This window comes from Ursus americanus, chromosome 24 (assembly GCF_024610735.1).
Source record: "Ursus americanus isolate L20-20 chromosome 24, mUrsAme1.1.p, whole genome shotgun sequence".
Classification (NCBI taxonomy): domain Eukaryota; kingdom Metazoa; phylum Chordata; class Mammalia; order Carnivora; family Ursidae; genus Ursus; species Ursus americanus.
This window is the reverse complement of record NC_142150.1, coordinates 5,062,350-5,078,438: the sequence shown is the minus strand read 5'-3', so window position 1 is coordinate 5,078,438 and position 16,089 is coordinate 5,062,350. Positions and strand designations below refer to the sequence as shown.

The 16,089-nt window shown below is 47.6% G+C and overlaps 1 protein-coding gene across 2 annotated transcripts in view; it reads right to left on the bottom strand.

Moving 5' to 3' along the window:
* Nucleotides 1-312: 312 nt before the first annotated feature.
* The window catches only part of INSC (INSC spindle orientation adaptor protein), a 121,237-nt gene continuing 105,460 nt past the window's right edge, over nucleotides 313-16,089 (bottom strand). For both annotated transcript variants that reach the window (XM_045796550.2, XM_087855296.1), the window contains exons 11-13: nucleotides 12,410-12,565; nucleotides 10,881-10,957; nucleotides 313-4,859 (exon numbers count right to left, since the gene is read on the bottom strand). In XM_045796550.2, the coding sequence (XP_045652506.2) occupies nucleotides 4,731-4,859; nucleotides 10,881-10,957; nucleotides 12,410-12,565 (362 nt within the window). In that variant the 3' untranslated portion in view covers nucleotides 313-4,730. The remainder of the gene's footprint in view (nucleotides 4,860-10,880; nucleotides 10,958-12,409; nucleotides 12,566-16,089) is intronic.

Genomic DNA, 16,089 nt, shown 5'->3' with positions numbered 1-16,089 from the left:
ACTTTGATTTGTCTTTGATGCTTTACTCTGAAATTAGACGAAGGAGTAGCTGTTTTAGACATTTTACTGGTATCGATCAGGAACTACCCAGGATTTCTATTTTGATTAAGTAATATTTCATTGTCTCATTCCTATTCTCTTTCTCCATGAAATTAATCTTCATATCTATTACTGCAATTTTAACAAGTGAATAGCTAAGCTCATGTATCGGTGCTTAAAAATTAATTAAAAGTGAAAACTATTTTTTTCAAGTAAAGAGAAAGTTCAGAATTTGCCAAAATATTGTATTTCAGATCAACCATCTTATGTTTGGGCTTGAATGAAATGAAACGTGTATGTACCAAAGTGAAATGATCATGGCTTTGGTACCAGATAGTGTTTGCTCAAATCCTGTTTTCCATTACCATTTATGTGGCATTGGACAAGATGTAAAATCTCTCTAAACCTCAGTTTCCTTATTCATAAGAAGGGATTAGTAATGACTACTTAACACAGTCATTTTAGAAATTTCGTGAAGTTACGTATGATACAGTGCTGGGCACAGAACAGGTGCTCCCCAAAATGGCGACTATGATGAGAGTAGTTGTTATTTCTTGGTTCCAAGTCCCAGCGCTTCCATTAATTTGCTGTGTAATTCTAGGCAAGTCTTGTTACTCCTAAGTGTAGGACATAGAGATGGGACTAGATAGTCCCTACACCCTTTGTAGGATTAAAGTCTTCTAATATGCTACGGGTTTATATTTGAGACACCGTCAAGAGCGACTGGACAATCGAATAGATGCAAAGGTGGGATTTTGGGGACATTAACTGCAGCCACATTTATTGAGCATTGGTCATTGGGCATTATTCTAAGCCTTTTCCATGTCTTAACACATTTAATTCTTACAATGACTCTATGATTAACGCACTATCCTTATCCCACCATACAAAGGAGGAAACTGAGGCACAGAGAGGTTATGTGCCTTGCCCAAAGTCACACAGTGAGTAAGGGGTAGAGCCAGGACCCAAAATGAGATAGGCTGAAGAGCCCATATTTGTTTTAACCATTATGTTTTACAGCTTTTCTAAGGGCACTGGCTTATTGACAACTGAAACCCCAAGTAATCCCAGCACTTATTCATTTTTACTTTCCTCTCCTGGGCTTGGGGAAGACCCTCATGGTATGTTTGCTGGAGGATTATGGTTCTACGGAAGTCCAGAGCTATATCTACCTTCCAGTAGGTGCCTCGTGCTAAGTGCTGGCTTTCTTCCCAATAAACATCCGAAGTCAGACAGCTGTGGGTGCAATCCCCACATCTGTATTAACTATTTGATTCTGGCAACATTACTTAACCTCTCCAAGTCTCATTTTCCCATCTGCAATGGAAGGTATAAATAGGAATATTAACAATAATAATTCACAAACACGAGAATTACGAGTGGTAGTACAAGCTGCATGTTCCTTCCAAGTTTCAGCAATCGTGCATAAAGCTGCTACAATCATCCGTGTGCGAGCTTTTTTGTTTTTAACTCCTTTGGGTAAATACCAAGGTATATGATTCCTGGATTGTATGGTAAGACATATGCTAAGACATACAATTGTATGTTTAGTTTTGTGAGAAACAGCCAAACTGTCTCATGAAGTGACCGGTCCCCTTTGTATTCCCATCAGCAATGATGGAAAGTTCCCATTGCTCTACATCTGTGCCAGAATCGGCATTGTCAGTGTTCCAGATCTGGCCCATTCCGATGGGTCTGTAGTAGTATCTCAACGTTGTTTTAATTAAAATGTTCCTTATGACATGATATAGAAAGTCTTTTCATCTGATTATTTGCCATCTATATATCTTCTTGGTGAGGTGTCTGTTAAGGTCTTTGGTCTATTTTTCTAGTAAGGCTGTTTACTTTCTTATTGTCAAATTCTAAGCATTCTTTGTATATTTTGGAGATAAACCTTTACCAAATGTGTTTTTCACAGAATTGTCTCCCTGTCTTGGCTTGTCTTCGCAGTCTCTTGGCTTGTCGTCTTCCGCAGAGCAGAAGTTTTTTATTTCAATAAAGTCTGGCTCATCAATAGTTCTCTCATGAGTCATGACTTTGACGCTGTATCTAAAAAGCCATCACCACACCAAAAGTCATCTCAATTTTCCCCCATGTTCTCTTCTGAGAGTTTTACAGTTTTGTGTTTTACATTAGGTGTGTGATCCATTTTGAGTTTTCATGAAGGATATAAAGTCTGTGTCTAGATTCAATTTTTCTTTGTGTATGTGGATGTTCAGTTGTCCTGGGACCATTTGTGGAAAAGACTACCTTTGGTCCACTTTACCGTCTCTGCTCCTTTGTCAAAATCAGTTGACTATATTTATGGGGGTGTATTTCTGCATTTTCTCTTCTGTTTGCATAACATATTTGTCTATTCTTTCACCAATACCACACCGTCATGATTACTGTAGCTTGAGAGAAAGCTTTGAAGTCAGGTAGTGTCAGTCTTCCAACTTCGGTCTTCAGTATCGTGTGTTATTTACCTTTTGTCACTTGTTGACATTTGCGCTAATAGCGCAAAAGCAATGGTAGGTAAAATTGTACCCCAATACGGTCAAGGTAGCAGTACCAAACTGTTCTTACACTCATCGTATGCTTCGCTTCCAACCTTAAAGTACTTTCGTCAACTACCAATTTCACTTGGAAATACCCTTGATGAGGCAGTACAAATTATGAACTTTATTAAATATTGACCCTTTAGTATATATCTTTTTTGCATTTTCTGGGTGCTAAAATGAGAATTACGTTTCAGGTACTTCTGCTGTGTGCCAAACTAGAATGGGTGTCCCTCTCAAGAAAAAAGCACTTGTGTGATTGTTTGAGCAGCAAAGGGAACTCCTTGCTTCCCACGGAATACTGTGGTTACCGAGACTGAAGTATTTGGCAGACATTGTCACAAAAACAAAGTGAGCCTGTCACCTCAAGCAAAACAACTGGCAATGTCTGTGGCCAATGGTAAAATTTGAGTTCTCAAGCCGATGATGACATCAGAAGTGATCTTAATAAAATGTATTATCCTATGAGGAAAGGTGTCAACATTTAGATAATTTGCATAGCTCAGTGAGATCTATCAAATATCTTATTCCTAAAAGTAGAAGCTTGGTATAAACACTGAGAAGACCTGGGTTTGGATCCAGGACCTTACTTGTGACTTCAGCTCCATTGTCTCATGTGAAAAAAAGGAATTTCCTCCGTTTCCTCACCTATAAAATTGGTATAATAGCTACCTCACGGAGTTGCATAAAGACTGAATAAATAATATATAGTAATAAATATTAGCGTATACTCCTAAGAAGATAGAGAATAATATAAAACAAGGGCTTGGCACACGGTAAATACTGTACAATACGTTTGCTATTCTTATGATTATCGCCATTATCTTCATCATCATTTTAGGTGGAAGGACCCGGATATGACCTCTCTCTATAGCGTAGGATTTCAGAGCAAAGGTTCTGGTAATAGATATTGCTGGGTTCGGATCCTAGCACCACTCACTAGGTAGTGATCTTGGGCAAGGGATTTAATAATATAGTGACATCTCATGTGATTATTATGAGAAATAAATGAGATCGTGTAAGTGAAATCCTCAGGACATGATACATTAGGTTAACTCATTTAGACTAGTAATAGGAATTCAAGACATGTTTCTTGAATTGTGTAAAATCATATCACAGTATGATGATATGAAGCTTTTCAGAAGGATTTATAGATTTTTGTGAAACTTTCAAGCAATGATACTGGTAAACCAGTTCTGGGGGAGGGGAGCTCTGAGTTATAACATCATCTAATTTCTGAGATATAAATACTCCCCCCATTGCCAATTTCAAGCTACCACAATGAGATCACGGAATGCAGAATTGGGGAGAAATTCTCACAGTCGTCCCTCGCAAGCTTGTCAGAGCCAGCTCCAGCATACCACTACTTTCAAGTATACTTTTGAAAAGACATCATTTACTAACACCTCCTTTGAGGATCCTAGTGGCCAGGAAGTTACACAAGAGCAGAAAAGCCTAGGGAAACTGAGTTTCTGGGGACTTTGGAATTCCGATCTTTTTGATTTCTCACTAAATCCCTCAGAACTTGACCCATTCATGCACTTAAGAAAACAAGACAACTCTCTACACAGTTTTAATAGTTGGAAAGGATTTGGGGACTTGAAACCTTATGAATTAAGAACTTGGTCTGAGATGTAATGTAATCTGAAAATGCAAGACATGTTTTGTATGATTTCATCTATTAAAGAATAAACCCTTCCTCCTAGTATATTCTGTCCACTATGAAATTTATTTAAAATCTTTTAGAAAGGAGCAAGCCAAGTTAAAAAAAAAAAAAAAGCCAAAGACTGCTGGGCAGTTAAAATACTCTGGTTCCAAAAGGGGGAAAAATGAGGCAAGATTATACAGTGAGAGTAGAAAAAGCAAGATGAAGGCAAATAGCCCATGACAATAGGTCATATTAGGCATTATGCATTTCAACATCTGTAACTGAAAAGTCACAGAAGTCAGAGATAAAAATAAAAAAGACTCCCAGGCCCACAGACCACCTGATGATGTTGCTAGAATATTTAGCCCTCTGTCCATTTCATGTAAAAAATAAATTAAGTATAAATAAAGAGGTGAGGGAGCTGGTGTGTACTCAGGTGTGTTCACAGCTATGTACTCAGAGAGGGCATGAGAATGGGCCCAAATGCCTTTCCTTTCCCAGACTGGCTACACAAAACTCTCCTCCATGTTGCTGCAAAGTAAGAAAGAGTCCACAAGGCGGGGCTGGACCAGCTGCTGGAAGTCAGAGTCCTGCAGGCCTTCAGGGCAGACCCCCGCCAGTCTACGCAGCGCAGCCTGGGGAGAAACAGAAGAGGTGACACAGGTCAGACCAGGCTCTGCTCAGGGGCACGTATCCCCTCCACTGATCTGGGAAGTGCATTTCAGGAAGTGGCTCATTTAGCAGTCAATTTGAGTCAATCATCACCATGGTCACCTGACACCATAGTGATGTGCTCCTTTTGGTCACCTGGTCACTATGGTAACCTTATCACTTGGCCATCTGGTGTCATTTGTACCCTGGTCATTATAGTGAATGTCATCTGAAAGACTTCACGATCTACATAATGGTCCTGCCATTTGGGTTTTTCAATCAGCTTAGGAACCTGGTCGTTCTGAAGATCTGTCATTTAAAAGATCTGGTCAACTTACAGACATATTTAAGTTCAAGGTTTGTTCATGCTAGAGACTGTGACTGCCAGAAGCATCAGTGGAATGACATCCTTGTTTCCAGGTCCCTAGAGTAACCTGAGAACAGTAAGGGCTATTTATTGATCCATAAATTCAGCAAGGTTCTGACAAAGCATTATGGGATGGGAAAGAGGGGAAAGAAAGAGGAAGGTAGGTCATAAAGCTGAAGGAGAGGGGGCTTCCGAGCTGGGAAGAGAGGTGCGGGCGGACGACACCACTGGCTGGGTCCCCCTGTGCCGGGCATTTCACTCTTCTCTGAGGGCTCTCTCCTGTTTTATGTCTCCATGCCCTTGCTCAGCTCTTCTCCATGGCACCAAGTCCCTCCCCACTCTTTCCGAGCCAGCAGGTGCATTTATCCTGTGAGGCCTGGCCCACCATCCTCTCCTCTGGGAAGCCTTCCCCAATTCCTTGAAGCAGAGATGGTCCTTCCCTCCTCTACGCACCCACTAACCCTGGGCTGTCCTTAACCTTCTCACCCTCGACTGCAACTGGTTTTGAGGTGTTTGTCTCCCACGCTAGACTCCGAGCTCCTCAAAGAGAGAGACTCCGTTTTATTTTTCTCTGTATCTATAGCAGGTAGAACAGGGGTTGGCATAGGGCTCAATAAATGTCTGTTAAAAAAAAAAAGAGAGAGCAAATGAAATGCTTTAAACGAGTTCTATTGCTAGAGCGACCTGAAGCTGTCAGTGTGGGCTGTGCGCCTCCCTAGACCTCTCTACCAGTCAGCTGAGGCGGTGCATACTAAGTGCTCAATGAATGTTAATTCCTTCCCTTTTCTTGGATCTGTACACAGCAGGGAACAAGGCGAGAGCTTAAGGGTGCCCCTCCTCACCCGGGAAACAAACAGAGGAGAATATACGCAATGGCAGAAGAAGAAAAAAGGAATACGACACTTGCCGAGTATCTACACATAGCATTTCATTTAATCCTTACAGGATCCTACAAGGTAAGTATCGTGATCTTCAGTTTGGAAATGGGGAGATGAAGGCTCAGTGAGGGAAAGGGGTCTTCCCGAGATCGCACAGAAGTGCCACTCCAGGGCCCTCACATCCATACACGCGGGAAGGACGGGACAAGCCCAGGACAAGGGGTTATACTGAGCACAGGGCAGGCAGAGGGCCCATTACCTTTGCTGAGAAATCACCACGCTGGTGAAAAGAGAGGAAGGCTTCAGCTGGTTGTTGGATGCATGGGTGCTGTCACGTCCAAGGTGGATCAAGGAGAAGGGACCTATGTCTCCATGCATGTAAGCAGCGTCTGAGACACCAGTGGCAAGAAGTTGACTCCAGGAGATTATCCTTTAGTAATGTGTCCTGCCTCTCCCCCTAAGAGCTACAGAGGCTAAACTCCATAGCACTTTCTGATTCCTCTTGGCTCCAACTGGCAGAAATAAGTCTCTTACCCTTGACTTGTCACAGAAGAAATGGAACCTGAGATCGTCAGTAGAGAAGGCTCTGAGGCCACTGATGCATTTTACATCATCAGGGGTAAACATAAAGCAAGAGGGAGGGAGGGACAAGGAAAGATAAAGAAATGGGGAGAAAATAGACTCATGAGGAGAGAGAACGAGGTAGAAGAAGAAAATAGAGAGAGAAAAGGACAACAGAGAAATGGAACACGAAGGAGAAGTAAAAACAGAGAGGCAGAGATGAGCTGGTGAAAGAAAAGAGATCAGGCATGAGAGGGAGATGGAGAGAGAGAGAGAAATGGTGACAAAGAAAAAGAAAGAGTGCCCTGGGGGTGGGGGGCTAACAGGACGGAGGTAGGAGCAAGTGAGGAGCCAGAAAGGGAGGAAGGGAAGGGAGTGGGGAGTAGGGAGAGGGCTGAGGGGATAAAAGAGGGAGAGAAAGGGCAATAAGGAGAGAGAGAAAAACCTCTGAGAGGAGGCAAGCTCTAGAAGAGAGAAAAGGAAAAAATAAAATGAGACAGAAAGAGGGAGGGAAAGATAGGGAGGAGAGAGGGAGAAGATGGGGGAGAGAGAGGGAGGGGGAGAGAGAGAAAAAAGGGGGGAGGGAAGGAGAGAGGGAGAGAGAGTGGGGGGAGAGGCGGAGGGAGAGAAGCTCCAGCAGACTCCCTGTCGAGTGGGAAGCCCAGTGGGCTCAGTCTCACGGCCCTGAGCTCATGACCTGGGCTACAACCAAGAGCTGGACGCTTAACTGACTGAGCCACACAGGCGCCCCCTGGCCTGTAGTTCTTTTCTCTTTTTAGGGAGAGAGAGCAAGGGAGAGTAAGAGATGAGAAGAGAGAGAGAAAGAGAGAGAAGAGGTGAAAAAAGGGAGAAGAGGGAGAGGGAAAGAAGGAACGAACTAGAAACAGACCTGAAAAAACACAAAGGTAAAGAGAATCCTCATCTCCCCAGGGCCCCAGAAAGCCTGGACAGGCACCCAAACCAACCCAGAGCACCCCCTCCTCAGGGTCCCGAAACTCAAAGGATCCTTCCCCCTTCCGAAGCCTGTCTCTGGGCCCTTGCTTCTCTCAGAGGGTTAACAGCCAGTCATCCCAGGATCTCATTCCCAGACAGTCTGAAAACACCCAAGCATTAAACAAGCCCAGCACCCTACTGACAGCTGCCTCGTTAAGGAAAAATCAATTCTGTTTGCGAGAGGCAATCTGCACTGCCACTTTACCAGATGTGGGAGACAATAACTGAAATGTCCTCCCTCCACCTGAAGAGAGCCGTTGAAGCTGGGAAGAAGGACTTGGTGAAGACAGGAGAGGTAGCCTCCAACTCCAGCTGCCAGGCCAGCCGCCCAGTGGCACCCCCTCTCAGCAGCCAGGGGGCCACACTCAAATGTGGAACCCCTTTTGGGAGCCAAATCAACAACACCTGCCAATTCTGGGGCCTGGAGGTGGGAAGACAAGTCTATCCATCCTCAGCCAGGCAAGAAAAGTCACCAGACCCAAGGCCCTATGCACATACCGAGAGCTGGAAAAGGGCCCTGGCCCTAAGAAGGTTCCAGACTAGAGGGGGAGTAACACAAATACTGACCAGGCGCCAAGGTAGCAAGACAAGACCATAAGACATGGGGGAGAAAGCATGGCTGAAAACAAGAAGGTCTGGCCCCAACGTCAAGCCCTTCGGCATCAGGCAGGCCTGTGTTTGAATTCCAAGAGCCTCCCCTTTTTAACACCTGGTACACTGGATCACACAGCCTGCCTCCTACCGAAGAAAACAAAATCCTGGGTGCACACTGCGTACTCCCTGTCTCTGAGCCACAGGCTCCCAGGACACTTCACAGAGGAGAGGGATGTGGGTCTAAACTTTGAAGGGGCTGCTGGCAGAGCGGTGGAGAGGGCTGAGGACAGGGTCCCAGGCAATGTCAGGGTGGCTCACGGCACCCTGGCCTGGCCGAGCTGGACGGGGCCTGGAGGAGTGGGAGGCCTTCGGACCCCAGCGGTGTGCTTGAGCCAGACTGTGTAGGGCTGGAGACAGTAGGCCATAGCTAAGGGGAACCATGGAAGGGTTCGTGACGGGAGTGCCGTGACTGTAAAATTAAGATTAGCCCAGCAGCCACATGGAGAGTGGATTAGGGAGGGGGGAACTCTCCTCGGCATCCCATGATGCATTCTCCAGGACAGATGTAATCCCCTTTCCACTGGGAAGAACTTCAAGTGATTAAAGATGGTGGCCAAGTCCTTCTGCATGTTTTACTTCAAACTAACATGGAGATGGACAAGGAACTGTGACAAGCCCACATGCCTTCATGGAGCTTTATGGCTCCCCATTATTGCCTCAGGGCCTCACAGTGCCGGGCACTTGTGGGCCCCCCACGTTGTGGACCTCATGGCAGTTGGGGCCAATGATTGTGTTTGCCCCGCATTAACTCTCTCCACTTGACTCACTAAGCCAGACAGAATTAAGAAGCTCTGTGAACTTGGAGGGAAAAATTATACGGTTATGCTTATTAATCTCCAACTGAAACTTGGCTTCTCGTTCAGTTGTGAGTGCAGCCATAGACCATGACGTCTCAGCATTCCTGTGACTCGTGCACCAAGAAAGTCACAGAGTAACTCTTGTTGGAGGTACCTTCAGATAGCAGTTATGCTCATGGCCAGTCAAGGTTTGAATACCCATTAGACCCACTGCTCTCTCTTATACAATGCGTTCATTAAGAGTACATGTATTAACATATCGTATATAAATACTCTAATAATTATTTTAATAGAATTAGTCTCCTTCTTAATTCTATATATTTTGCTTTATGCATTTAAAACATTATTCTTAGAAGGGATGCAGAAGCCCCACCAGATCACCAAAGGCACAAAACCGTGAAGGCTGTTCTGCCTGTACCAGAATCAAAGCCCCACGAGAGCAAAGAGGTTTGTCTTTACTTCCCCCCCACAGCTGTAACCGCATAGCTTGGAAGCGTGCAGGGCGCCTAGAATCACTCAGTAAATATTTCCTGAAGGAGATTTACAAGCACTTAGTGACCTGCTCAATGTCACGCAGCTCAATGATGGCAAAACCAAGACAGGTGTGTCCCACTGCAAAGCCCTCCTGTCTGTACGACCATACGATGCCTCTCAGGAGCTCCCCAAAATGAGACGAGCTTAGCCTAAAAAGTGATAGGGTGCAGAGGGGGCTTTACTGTGAAACAGCTCGAAGGCCGTCCAGATCCATCACTTCCCCACCATAGTCTTTGGGACCAACCAAGAACCTGGCACTCGCTTCTGAAAGCCAAATGACCTGTCTATACATTGGCTTCCCTGCTTCTTCACGCTTCCAACTGGAGGCTGCCGTGTTTTGGGATCCAGGACAGCCCCAGCAGGGAGGCATGTGGAGACAAAGCTTGCATTCGCAGCTGGTACAGGTGAGTCTTTCATGGTGGCCTCAAGCAGCAGGGGCAAGTCGGGTGGGGACCTCAGGCGAGGCACTGGTTTGGCTCAGGTTGAAGATCCTGGTGAGTAACGCTTTCTGACCTGTCCTCCTGCCAAGAGTCCTATTCCACAGGGGACGGGGCTACAAGCTGGAAGAGCGCCAGTAAAGGGGCTTTGTCCAAGAGGATGGAAGGCTTTTCTCCCAATGTCCCCTTTAGAACAGACGGCCCTCCGCAGCCTAGCTCCCACTGCTGCAAGCACCATGGCGTCACTAGCAGCTCCTGGCATTCTGCCTGCCAGCCCCCTTGCTCTTGCTCTGCTGTCAAGACTCCTCAGAACCTCAAAGGTTCATGGTTCCTAAAACTATGGGCAGGGGGTTTTCCCAGGCCCCCATCTTTCATGTATATGATTTCATATAGTTTTCTTCACAGTTTTTAAAATATTTATTTATTTATTTTAGAGAAAGAGAGAAAGAGAGGGTGCACGAGCTGGGGGGAGCAGAAGAGGGAGTGAAAGAGGGAGACACGCAGGGAGCCCGATGCGGGCTTCATCTCCAGGCCCCGAGATCACCCCTGAGCTGAAACCAAGAGTCAGATGCCCAACTGACGGCGCCGCCCGGGCATCCCTTTTCTGCGCAGTTTTATGAATGAAGTGAAACACCCTTATCACCATTTTAAAGAGAAAACTGAGTGCAGAGAAGTCTCGTGCCTTACTCAGGCCGCCCAAGGCCCCCCCAGCTCTCCCGGCCCCTGGTCTGCCACCCCAAAGCCAAAGCCGAGGGAGGAAGCTGGGGGGATGCGGGGCACTCACCAGGCAGGCCACAAGCACAGCATCACTGCTGTTCCTCTCGGACGGCGACCTGCAGAGCTCGATGAGGCGGGACATACCTGCGTGAGACACACACGAATGTCATGCCCAGGAGGGGGACGGCCCAGGCCGGGCCTGACCAACACGTGCTCCCCCTCCCTCACACAGCCTTCTGCGTGGGGCCCTGTGGAGGGAGGTGGGAAAGGGGCTGAACCCACCTGGAGGAGCCTGGGTGGGAGGTTCATCCCTTAGGTAGGAACGGACCCTGGTCAGGGCGAGCACCGAGCTCGGGACAGCGGCAGCAGAACCGGGGACCTCTGAGAGAGAACTTCCTGTGGGGGCACTTCTGATTTTGCCAGAACTACGTTGAATATTTACATCATTATCCATGGGACTGCCCAATACCATCTTCCCCCCAACTGCCTATTTCAGTCAGAAAATATATTGCAGCTGGGAGGTCAGAAAACTTCAGATGGAGGGGGTTAAGGTGTCCTCGGCCTTTATGGAGGAAAGGTAAATAAGGGGCGGTGCCTTTCAATGGGAGTGGCCTTTTTACAAGCTCCAAAAACACAAAAACAAAACAAAACGCCAACTCGCAAGATATTAATAAAAAGGTGTACAGACATATTCTGTATGTTTATCCTCCAGAAAGTCTTTCTGGAGCCGGAACCCCGGGCTACCTCGTGCATCTGCCGGTACCTGTATGCTCGCCAACAGCGCCATGCCTATCCTCGTGCTTCTCCCCGCAGCACCCTTGCTCGACCTTCCCACGGCTGTGCCGCCTCAGACCGCGGCTGAAGACTCGCCTCCTTGCTAAACCGTCCCTCGATCCCCCCAATAAGTGTGAGCTCCCTCCCCCGTGTGCCAAACGTGGCTCGGACGTGCCTTGAACATTGCTCTGTGGTATCCAAAGTGCAGGTTTCTCTTCCCATACCTGCCACCCCATGAGGCTGTAAGCCCCGGTGGTCAGGACAACGTACCGTCGGTGTGACAGGCCCAGCAGGCAGAACGGAGTCGAGCAGGGAGGGGATGCTCTGAGCATCTTTGTTGGGTAAATGTGGCGAACTCAGTGCATGAGTGATTTAATGAGTGAATTAATAAATGAATTAAAAGTGAATAAAAGAAGTAATGAATGAGTTAATGAATGAATTTATGAGTGAATCAACAAATGAGCAGGTAAGTAAACAAGGGAGGAAGCGAGTAACTGAGTGAGTGAGTGAGTGAGTGAGTGAAGGACGAGATGGAACGAGTGAATGAAGAAACAGGGTCCCCAGTGGCAAGTCTGCAGGTGAGTCGCTGTTCCTTCTGACTTCAGCCTCTCTAGGCCCTTCTCCTCTCTAGCTTTGGCCCCAGCTTACAAGCTAGACGAGGGGCTGCACGCTGGGCCCCGATCCCAGCATTTTCTGGCACCCGGAGAGTGGGGCTCACTTCAGCCAGCCTTGGCTCTGAGTCATCTGTGGCCACTGTGAAAGCGGGGGTTCTCCCCTCCCCACACCCACCTCCCCACTCCTGCCGCAGCTAGCACCACTCACAGCTCAGCCGCACAGCCTCCCGGGCCACTTCTGGGTCTCGGCTGAGGCGGGCCAGAGTCACCGCGGCCTTCTGCTGGACTCGCTCGCAAGCCGCCACCTCGGCAGGGGTTCCAGACCTTGGCTTCTCGGACAGCATGCCCATGATAAGCTGGACCCCTGGGCAGGAGGCAAGAAGCAGTCAGCACCTGCCCCAGCAGGGAGCCTTCCCCCTGGGCCAGCGGGATAGATGGCTGCAGAAGCTCGAGACTTAGGGGGTCTCAACCAGGGGAAGGAAGCTGGCTGAGGCCATTTTTCTACTCCTTCTGCCCTGGCGATAGCTCTGATTCCATGTACTAAAGCCCTGTACTTCGAAGGGACATCGGGAGGACATCCATTTGATCTTTTAAATGCTGCTTCTGAGGTTTATTATATGCACGACACTGCACTGAATGTACGATAAATGCACGATCCCCGAAAACCTCCCAATAGTCTCGTGAACTAGATACTAGTATAATTCACCGTGAGGCCCAGAGAGAAGTGAAGTCTCTTTTCTACTACTACTGGTATAGTAGTTGGGGAGCTGGTATCAGAACTCAGGTTATCTGGTTGTCCAACACTCCTTCACCTCTGATCCAGTGGCATCTGAGATCGGTCCAGAGGGGACGGGGCCCCTGTGGGAGGTGACCCGAACCTAGGCTGGATAAGCAATAGATCAGATGTTTTAGAGGGAATTCAAGCATGGGAGGAGGGTAGATAGTCGGATCGGGAGATGTAGGCCTGAATTTGGTCAGCTGAAAAGTCTTACCATCGTCCCCTGAAACCAGCTCTGTCTTCGGATTGTCCTATAAACCCACATCCACATTCACTCCCACCTCCGTGCCTCCACCACCTAATCTTTCTGCGTGGATGTCCTTTTCCCTCTCACACTCCATCTAAATAATTCCCATTGTGCAGGTTGTCGTAAAAGCCCATCTCCTACGGGAGGTGTTTCCTACCTGCCCTAGCCCACACCCCCCTCCTTGCACCCAGGGGCACCTCAGCTTAGAAGATAAACCAGACGTGGCCCACGAATGTATTTTACTTTGCTTTGATGTTCCACACAGTGTCTAATTTTTTTTGATTTAGCTATTATGAAAATTGGAAGATTTCCATTAAAATTCAGATTTCCATCAAAATCCAGCTTCCAAAAAAATTACCTCCTGACTTCACATTGGGCCCACATTTCTTCATGACAGCAATTTGCTGAAGCTTATTATAAGCTTGCTATTTTAAATGAGATTGGCCCAGTCCCTGCTGAGCCTACATCATCCATTTATATTACCTGTCTGGGTCTATAGGCATCCAAGTTTGTAACCTCCGACTTAGACCGTGAAGGCAGAAGGGCCTTTAGAGACTTAGCACACCCCTACCCCCACCCCACCCCCATTTGACAGAAGAGCACCTGAGGTCTGGAGAGAGAAAATGATCTCCCAAGTTCACACGGGAGTCAGTCCCAGTCCAGGACCTCAGCCACATGCCTCTCTGAATCTTAACTTGAACCAAATGTGATTTCTAACTCTCTTAGATCCCACCAAGGCACAGGGGCTATAAGTCACCTAGTTATGGCCCTGAGACTATTCAGTCCTGGGGAGGGTCCATTTCTCTTTCTGCTGAGGTTTCTAAGTACCCATTCTTCCGTCCTACAGGCTCAAGGGTCCCACCTTTGAGCCACCACACAAGCTATCCTTAGGGCAAGGTACTTCTCTTCCCAGCCCTCTCCCAGACCACTGAATGAAACCCAGTGCTCAGGTTCTCTATGCCCACAGTGTCCCTAAGACAAGGTCACGACCATGAATGTCCTGAGGTATATATGTTATGGCCTGTGGGTACATGAACAGGGGACATCAAAATGACAACTTGGGGAAGTACCACAGGCTTAGGAAATTTTACTAACTCCTGGTTAAGGTTCCCACAAAGAAGTCATTTTCCCAACCCCCACTTTGCACCTGGAATCTGACAAAGAATCAAATAGTTTCTCATATACTCCCAGGTAAATTCCAGGGGGTAAGGATTTGGGTCCAGTCCTGCATGGAAATAGCTGAAGTATCTAGAAAAGTGCTTCGCTCAAATATTTGTTGAATAAATATCAAATGAATGAATATGAATGTGTTCACGTGAAAAGTCCTACAAATGTATAAAATCCAAGTTTTCCTTTAAATATATCCTTTATAAATCTTATCTAGAAAAAGACAAGATGCTGTGAAACTGGACTGCCTAGGAAAATCCGGACTGTGGTTCCTAAGTCCTGGCCAGGCTCAATGCCAGACAAATTGCCTGAAGGTTGGGAGTTACAGCTTCGCAGACCAGCCCCCAAAGGCCTGTTCCCTCCCCAACACTCTCATCAGCTCAGCCCCAGCCCCTGAGGGAGAAGCCACAGGAGGGATACTGGTATCAGTGGATTGATGGGTAAGAGCTTGGGCTGCCCTGGCCTGCCTCCCAGTGTAGGGGTGACAGCAGCACAGTCTCTCAACTTCCCCTTCTGGCCCCCAACCTCCAGCCCCCACCGCCAACACTCACACAATTCTGGCAGGACAGAGACAACATCACCAGGTTTCAAGGCAAACCACATCAGAGTCTCAAGCATTCCTAGGAAGAGAACTGCCTTTCAAAGACCAGTCCTCACAACAGCATTTGTCCTGTGCTGCCCAGGATCCCACTGAGCTCCAGAGGTGCTGGCTGCCTCACCACTACGGCCCATCCCCCCAGTTCTGCCCCACTGTTGTTCACAAACGCTCTTCAGCTGAGCCCCGTGAGACGGCCACTGTTTCCTGAAACAGCAGGTGCACTTGGCACAGCACCCATTCTGTGCCAGATACTCTTCTAACGAGCTCTGTGTTCATCCTCACATCACCCGGCGAGGCAGGTGCATTCCCATTTTGCAGACAGAAAAACAGAAGTCATACAGCTAGTAAATTACAGTCTGTTTCCTGTTTACCCGGACTCAACGCCCCTCCCTCTGCTGCACTGTTGCATTGTCAAATTCGCACTATCTCACCTTATCACTTTTGTGAGTTGGGCTCTCCTTGCAGGACAAAGCCAAGGATTTCTTTACCTCTGTGTGCATTCGTTCAGCACAATGCCAGGCATGGAGTGGGTCTCTTAACTGCGGACGGAACAGGCCTGTCAACGGCCCTTTGTGAACCATCAAACTCTCTACAGAGGCCAGATGTTCCAATCCCAAATCCATAGGCCTCTGGATACCCACTGCCGCTGACCACTTGAACTTAAGGCTCTGCGTGCGGAAAGAACGGACCACGAATGATACCCCTCAGTCTCTCAGGCTCAGCTGGCTCAGTAAAGTTTTTCATTATTAGCTCAATCACATAAAATTAACACAAAATGATGTCTTTCAATTCGTAATAGGGCAATGGGGGATGGGGAGTGTGTGTGTTTGTTAAAACAGCGGGGCGACCTGGGAGAAGGGGGTTTAACGAGAGCAGAAGCAGCTGGCCCCAGGCTCTCAGCTCACTCGTCCTCATTAGCGTCGCGGGTTTCCAACCGGCTGTTAATTGCTCCCTTATTTCCCAGTCACAGGAAGCCCTCGCCACTCTGCGTTCCCAGCTGCAGGGCAGCAGACCTGTCCCGTCCTCCCGCAGAGGCAGAGACGGCGCCGGGCCACTCCCCAGCCAGCAAAACCTGGCCCTCCTCACCTGGACCCTGCT